The sequence below is a fragment of the Epinephelus moara genome, chromosome 17, assembly GCF_006386435.1.
Source record: "Epinephelus moara isolate mb chromosome 17, YSFRI_EMoa_1.0, whole genome shotgun sequence".
Lineage (NCBI taxonomy): Eukaryota > Metazoa > Chordata > Actinopteri > Perciformes > Serranidae > Epinephelus > Epinephelus moara.
This window is the reverse complement of record NC_065522.1, coordinates 27,130,089-27,138,274: the sequence shown is the minus strand read 5'-3', so window position 1 is coordinate 27,138,274 and position 8,186 is coordinate 27,130,089. Positions and strand designations below refer to the sequence as shown.

Sequence of the window (8,186 nt, the reverse complement as noted above, 5' to 3'; positions counted from 1 at the left end):
ATGTTCCTGTTGAGGAGACAGAGAGGGAAAGTGAGGAGCAGACAAAGTGACAACTTTAACATGTGAGCCTTTAAACTCCATCTATAGATGTTTGTGTGGAGAGTTTGACTGATTCACTGAATAACAGTGTGCTCTTATTTAGAACAGAGCTGGAAGGTCGGGAAACATGAGAGCTCAAAGTTGCTGCAGCTAAGAGGTGATGCATGAAACCAATAATTAATTATAGCTGCTGTGCAGAAATGGTCTGGGCCGGGCAAATTTAGGGAAATCTGAGCAAGGAAGCAAAGGAAGACAACAAGAAAGTTGCCATTACAATATACATTTTGCATCAGTTGAGACTTGAACTCACAACCTCTGACACCAAGGAGCATCTTCTATCTGACTGAACTAAATAGGAAGTGACAACTCATCTGTGGCTTCACAAATTGACTAAGCCAGCCAACAGGATGACAGCAGCTGACAAGGCCGATTTCAAACTGCTGTCATAAATTCAGATATCAAGACAAAAATTTGAAAATACACATATTGCATCTAGACAGCATGGAGATGTTAATTTGTTTTTCAACAATGATTGATTTACTCCATAAGTGAAAAACTGATGTGTAAAATGCCATTCTTGCATTGACTCCAATTGTTCATAGGAGTGCAGAATTTAAAATGCTGTCAAAAATTCAGTTTTTGATATAAAATTCTGATATTTGTCAAACGTCATCTACCATGACTCCAAAATTTCGTTATATTTTTGCAAGTATATGTTTACAGTACTGTTTATAGTCAAACATCTTGATGCACTGTCGGCTCAATTTTTTGAAAAATCAAAAATCTGTGAGGACAGTTTTTGTAGGACAGTCTGAAGATGCTCTGTAGCAAGTTTGGTGTCAATTGAGCAAAAATTGTGGGAGGAGATAGGTTTAAGAAGTTTTACAGATTTGAAAAAAACAGAGTGATGAACGTCATAATTTTTAATAGGTTTAAATGTACAAAGGTTTCTTCAGTATTGGGGCTACAGTTTGATGAAAGTTGTGAAGTTGTAGCACATGTGGTCGATTAGTTGTGAATTTTCAAAGTTTTGAACTTTAGAGGCTTGCTGTAACGCCACCATCAGGACTATTGGCTTGGTTTGCAGCTGAGCAAATCTGGCATAGGACTGGACCTTTGTGCAAAGTTTGGTGATTTTTCACGCATGGGAGGTAGGATTTCCTAAGGAGGAGGAGGAGGAGGAGGAGGAGGAGGAGGAGAAGAAGAAGAAGAAGAAGAAGAAGGTGGTGGTGGTGGTCCTGGCAAGACTGCCCCTAACTAGAAAGGCACTCGGACAGACTTCCTCTGAGGCCAATAGTCCAGTCTTCTATGATATGGAAAGCCTCAAGTACAACCACTATACATGTCTGGATATATTTCCACAACTATTAGAATGAAGTCAGTGATGTATTGTTTGTATGGACTATAACATTTTTAACCACTAGATGGTGGTCTGTTTATGGTCTATATATAGTAACACTGGCCACAGGTTGGGTAAGGGTTACTTTAAAAGTAATCAAAGTACGTTACTGTGTTACTTTTAAAAAAGTAACCAGTTACTTTACTGCGTTACTCCCTGAGTAAAGTGACTCAATTACTTTAAAAGTACTTCCAGCGTTACTCCCTGAGAAAAGTAACTCAAGCACTTTTAAAGTACTTTTGAGTATTCTACATTTCCTATTGGGCAATGGACCACAGGGCGCTAAGCCTACATTTTTTGTCTCCAAATTAAAGTAATGGACCACTTGTTCTTCACTGAGATCTCCAATTCTCCCATCACAGCCGTCACTTTGACCAGTAGAAACACAGAACGATCTGCTGCCGTAGACAACTGTATGACAACAACACCCCAGCGTTTTTAATATTTCCTCTAGGGATGTTACCACACAGAGTAAAAGGGGGAAATGATGGTGTGAAACAGCAGAGGCACTTTGTCAACCCGCTGAGTTAACGTTACTGTCATTAGCATCAAGCTAGCAAACAATGGTACATCCTCACGGTCGGACATAAAGTAATAACATTAACAAATAGCGGCGGGGCTTTTACTCACCACAACTGCAGAGGCTCCCAGCTTCATTTGAAACAAACTACATTATAGACGGTCCGTTATTTATTAATCCCTCTGTGTGTTTATATATTTACTTTTTATCCGCTCCGTTGTCTTTGTAAAGTTAACATATCGCACCGTCATTTCAAACTCAACACTTGTTTCAAATTAAAAGCCCCTTATAACCTCGGCTGAGAGAATCCCTCCATTTTCTAAATAGGCTTTTATTCTGAAACATTTGTCAGAACTTCCTGTGGAAGATACAGTAGCTTGATAGTTTATGGCGCTTCAAATGTAGCTCCTGCCATCTGCTGACGCTTTTAGGTGACTACAACAACATGTCGGCTGGCACATGAACAGACACAGTTCTGGCAGTGACTCAAATAATAGTCAAAGTGATAAAAATAGGACAAGAATAACCCGATGACATCACACACGCCGTGAAAGACGACCGGGGATAATTGGTGAGTACCAGCGTGTAGCGTGTACCAGGCATAATGCAAGTCCTGAGTCTGAAATATGTCTGTCAGCGAGTCCTACTCCACCTGTTTAGACTCCACCGTAGACAACGGCAGCATTTCTCCGACCACGTAGCGAGCCACAAGCTCCGTGGCTTCTTTCAGACTGATAGGTTTAACGTTATCTCCGTTATTAGAACCATAGCCGTTGCTGTTTCGGAGCTGAAGGACCACCGTTCTAAAAGTAAAGGAAGTAACTGATGTCTTGTTTGAAAATGTACTTAAGTATTTGATTACTCAAACTAACGCGTTAGGTTACTCGTTACTGCAAAAAGTAATCAAAGTACTCTAACGTGTTACTTTGTATATATACCCGGGCACGGCATGAACATGGCATCTAGATCGCTTCACGCTCATCTCAGTAAGTCATCACGTTAATCTACTTATGTCTGTATCATCATGCTGCAATTAATGGGAACATCACCCAACCAAACATACTTTTTGTTGTCGAGTTTAATCGACAGTCACAACAACACTGATGTCGTTGTTGGACATAATTTAATCCATATAAATGTCAATATATTCAACATTATGGTGCGTTCACACGGAATCAGAGAGACGGTAGACAGCAAATGAGAAACACCTTCTGGGTGGCATGGGACAGCTGACTTTTGTAACTATTGAACCCTTCCACCAAGTTGCATGGAAATCAGGACAGTAGTTTTTCTGTAATACTGCTGAGTTAGAAACAATCATACTGAAAACACAACCTCCTGGTCAGAGGCAAAAAGCCTGAGAGTACTTTGTCTTTTGTGTTAGTGGATAATAAAGTGAAGGTGTAAACTCACCACACACACAGGAGGTCAGGTTGATGAGCAGCAGGATGATGCAGATCATCTTCTCCCTGTGAGAGGAGACAGAGGTGAAGAGCTAGACAGTAATTATAATACTGGGGCGGACACATCCACCACAATATTCAAATATATCATAGTAGCCTATAGTATGCCAAGAAGAAAAGTTATGGTGTGTACTAAGCCAATACTAATGACCTTTCTGGTTAACTAACATTTGGTCGGAGCACTAAGAGTCGACCACTGGTGGCTTAGTCGCAGTAAAAAACAACAACATTAAACTCTATTAGGTCTCTTTCCAAATAAACGCGCTCAGCAGTCAGACAGGAGTCGACTAGTCAGGGTCAGCCCTAGTGTGTGAACCTTTCCTGTGCCGCCCTCAATCAGATGCTGCCACCTAAAGTGACGCTCAGTCATGAAAGATTTGAGAACCCCTGATCTAAGATTTTTATTTTTTTATTTTTTCAAAAATGCTTTAAAATGATCACTTTACCTGTGAAGTTGTTCCTGTGGGGAATTACCCCCCACCCCCACTTACAAAGAGTGATGACATTATAGATACTAAATATATACAGAATAATTCATACTCAGTTTAGATGCACCCATAGGAGCAGTGTGGCACAAACTGTAAGTGGAAAATTTGGTAAAAACATTGGTTGTTGGGTCGTAGTACCTCAGATACAGGCACAGTACATCAGAATATCCTCTTAAAGTTTGTTTTATTATAAAGATTGACCCCAAAACCTTTGGAACAGACACTGAATATGTGAAATAGGTGTACAGTACATAGACCATCTGATATTAACATAATGTCACCCAGACCATGACACTGTGTAATGACCTTGAAAAATAATGTTCCATTAAATCCATAAAGGTTTATTATATGATACAGGAGGGTATTAGGACCACTGAAAACTATGAACAGTAATTTTGTGGTTTCTCCTAGGTTGGGCCCACTTTTGAATTAAATTGACTTGACTATATCATCATATTCAAAATATTTCCATCCAGCATTCGACTGAAAAACTGCAATAAACTTTGGCACTATAGCAAAAATTATGCAAGACGTAAAATCCCCACAGTGGTTCAAATCATTTCACATCATGATACAGATACTGTATATGTACAAGTATAGGCTATAGAGGTAATCAATATGCATTTTAATATTGCAGCCTAGACTATAAAAGCTGTGCAATCTGATCATGTAGGCGATTGCTGCAGTGATCACTATATGCATGATAGTCTCTCAACTGTTCCCACGGAAACAAGTGAAACAGACTCCAAGCCTGTCTATTAGCTCCTTTTATAATGCTGCAGACTCCCGCTCTTGCAGACTTTACGTGATGACGTTGAAGACGTCACATTACATAGTCTGCAAGTCCAGAGGATGGATATTGGGATTCAGCCTGAGTGAATGGGGGTGTGTTCAATCAGTTCAGTGAGACAGACTACGCACTAGGTCAGGGCTCCTCCAGCCAACTCGAAGCACTAAAACGAATCTTTTTAATGAACTGATTCTAGTGATTCAGTAACACCTAAAGAACTGCTTTGCCCATCACTAGTTGCAAGATGCTGTGGGTACCATAGAGCTCAACAAGAGCTTGTCACGCTCCAGCCAATAAAAATAAGACACAGCTACCTATCAGCCAATCAGAAAATAGCATTGCTGTATCCGGGTAAGCTACACTCAGAACTGAGATCAAAACTTGAGAGCCCTGCAATAAGTGTGATAAGAAAGAGGGGAGGAGAAAAAGCCTTCAGAGGCACAGAGTTGTTTTCTTTGATTTATTTCTGTTTCCTCCGCTCTCTTCAACAGCTGTGGGAACAGTCCAAATTACTGTCAGCTAATAGACTACAGGACTGTTAACAGTGATATCAGCTCTTTGTATTTGCACATTACCTCATGTCTCATCTGGCACACCGGGAAGGTCCAAAAGTTGAATTCTGCACAGCAACATACTCAATATAAAAGTTAGCAGGATGGTAAGATGTCTTCCTCTGTGTCTCAGTGCAGTCACTTAGTGGTGATGGTGTTGCAAACAGCGCACGCTCTATGAAACTGCTGGAGCGTGATTGGTTGATCAGAGTGACTGATGGAAGCTGATTGGCTAACTTCATGGGTCTAACATATTCTCTTTCAGTTGTGTAAATGAACAGTTACAGTTTTAAACACATTTAACTTATTATTTTAGACATGAACTGAACCACAGCCTCATATGAACTGTACTTTATTCCCAATGACTTTTTTTAACACATTCAACTCAAGTCATTTAAAAAAAAAATCCTGTAAATACATTTTAACCCTTTACACTTACAGTAAAATGTAGCATAAAATGGAAATACTCAAGTAAAGCACAAGTACTTCAAAGTTGTACTTCAGCACAGTACTTAGTTACTTCCCACCACTGTCTGTGTGTCACAGTAAGCTGCTAACCAACAGTCTCCTACTGTGATGTGTGTAAATATCTATATATCTATATGTATATCTGTTCATATATTCTTTTGTGTTGTTTTATCAGTGTTTCCATCACAGCTTGACTTAACTTATTGAGTTAAGTTTATTTTTTAAAATTGTTCCATATTGTTCTTTATCCTCGGTTATTATGCTGGCCCGCTCGTAAAGAGACCATATCATCTCTGGACATGAACATTCACCACAGAGAAGACGGCAGCATTAAAATCACAGTTTACAGGAAACCCACACACACGGACCAGTACCTCCTCTGGACATCAGAACATCCCACAGCACACAAACTCTCAGTCGGCAGAACTCTTTACGAACGGGCCAGCATCATAACCGAAGATAACGACAGACAGGAGGAGGAAAAAACAAAGACACAACATCCGGGGGATAACAGAACCAATACAACAGATCATGAAAAAACATTACATCAACACAGTCGTAAAGCCACATACAAAACTCTGTCAGCTACTAGTAGGCCTACACCCGCAAGACAAAATAGAACCAGACAAAAAAAATGTAATGTGATATATGAAATACCATGCAAATCATGCAAGAAAACATACATCGGAGAAACAGGAAGATCATTCAATACAAGGAAAAAAGAACATCTAAAAGAATGTGAGAAAGAGACAGCGGGGAGATTCACAAGGACACAAAAAGACAAAGCAGAACAGGAAAACTTAAAATCAGCCATCACAGATCACTGCAGGAGAAATAACCACATTATGGAGACCATTCAACGGTGGGGGGCGTGGCCAACCCAACAGATTCTGATAGGTCTGTTGGGCCGGCCAGCTGATAAATGACACGTCAGCAACACGTTGCATGACAGCATGAGTGTAACTTTCATTTCAACATTGGGGGGGTGGGGACACATTAAGTGAGGGTCTGTGCCTATGCATCCAGTATATAATGCTGATGGATAATGTCCGGCTGCCCAGCGGCTAGCAGGTTAGACATAGTGGTTAGCTATTATGCTAGCATGCTGGCTGGAAACAGACAATTATTTTGTTCCATTTAGAGCACATAATACTCACTCCGTCTCCGAATCTCGTGGCTGTAAGTTGCTCATAACGTAGGCTCTGGCCTCGGTTGCGTTATCAAGCGATTTCTGCTCACCTCCTGGAGTAGTTATCTGAAGTATAGCCAGGTACGAGATGCCATACTTGACCTCGGGGCAGCGGCACAGCAGTCCCCTGACCTCATTGAAGGCAGCCCGCTTTGCCCTCACCGAGGGTGTGTGGTCGGGGTAAATGTGGATCTGCCTGTTGTTGTGGAAGATGGCTCCCGCTGCTGCAGATTTCCACAGGACGTCCACCTTCTCCTGGAAGTAGTGAAACTTAACCACAATGGGTCTGGGCAGGTTCCCATCTTTCCGCTTGGGCTGCAGACTCCTGTGAGCCCGGTACAACTTTGGAGAGTAGTCGAGGGCTAGCGCATCTTGTAGCATCTTATCAACAGCAAGCTGCAGTCGCGTTTTACCAAAGCCTTCATCCATGCCGATGATTCTGCAGTTGTCTCTCCGTTGCCTAGATTCCAAGTCTTCTGTCGTAGCCACCAGCTGGTTTACTTGGGAGGTGAGTGATTTCACTGTGTTTTCCAGTTCGACGACCATGTCTGAGTAGGCATTAGCCCCGTCCTCCAGGCTAGTGATGCGCTTAGAATGCGCAGCATTAACTTTTTCAACTTCTTTCATTGTCTAAGTGTGTTCGGCACGGGTGTTTGCAATCTGCTGGTGTAGCTCTCTCAAAAGATCTTCAACTTTCTTGTTTGACGAATCTATCTTTGCTAACACCATTTGCTCCGACATTAGCATGCTTATGAATGTTAACCACATATAACGTGACCGGCAACTCTGCAATGGAGCAACTGAGAGAGGCAACATGTTGGGTACTGGACCTATGGTCCAGTAGGGGTGTTTGAAATAGTTGGGAAATGGTTAAGAAAGATATATAAGTGTTTAGAGCCGCCGGGCTGTGATTTTTACCTCTTCATTGATGTTATTTTTTTGGGGGGGACATTTTCATCTCTTCTAAATATTGGAGGGGACATGTCCCCTGCATCCCCCCCCGAAAGTTACGCCTATGCTTCTGAGAAAGACTGGAGACACAGTTGAAACTGTCAAGCAGGTAAAAGAAACATTTCCTACACCTTTTGTCTGAAGATAAGATAAGTAATAAGTTCTGGGGCATTTGTCTTTTTATTCTGTGAAGCATTTTGTGTTACAATTTATTGTATGAAAATGTGCTATATAAATAAAGTTTGATTGATTGATTGTGATTGATTGATTGAATATAGGTGCCCTTTATTTGTGGTGCCCAATTCCACCCCAACACACACACACACAC

At 41.2% G+C, this 8,186-nt stretch overlaps 1 protein-coding gene across 2 annotated transcripts in view; it reads right to left on the bottom strand.

Annotated features, from left to right (window-relative positions):
* The window catches only part of LOC126404596 (uncharacterized), a 19,692-nt gene extending 14,281 nt beyond the window's left edge, over positions 1-5,411 (bottom strand). Inside the window, exons 1-2 of one of the 2 annotated variants that reach the window (XM_050067951.1) lie at positions 5,275-5,411; positions 3,372-3,427 (exon numbers count right to left, since the gene is read on the bottom strand). In XM_050067951.1, coding sequence (XP_049923908.1) covers positions 3,372-3,427; positions 5,275-5,279 — 61 coding nt within the window. In that variant the 5' untranslated portion in view covers positions 5,280-5,411. The remainder of the gene's footprint in view (positions 1-3,371; positions 3,428-5,274) is intronic. The other variant, XM_050067949.1, reaches the window with a different exon arrangement.
* Positions 5,412-8,186: the final 2,775 nt, after the last annotated feature.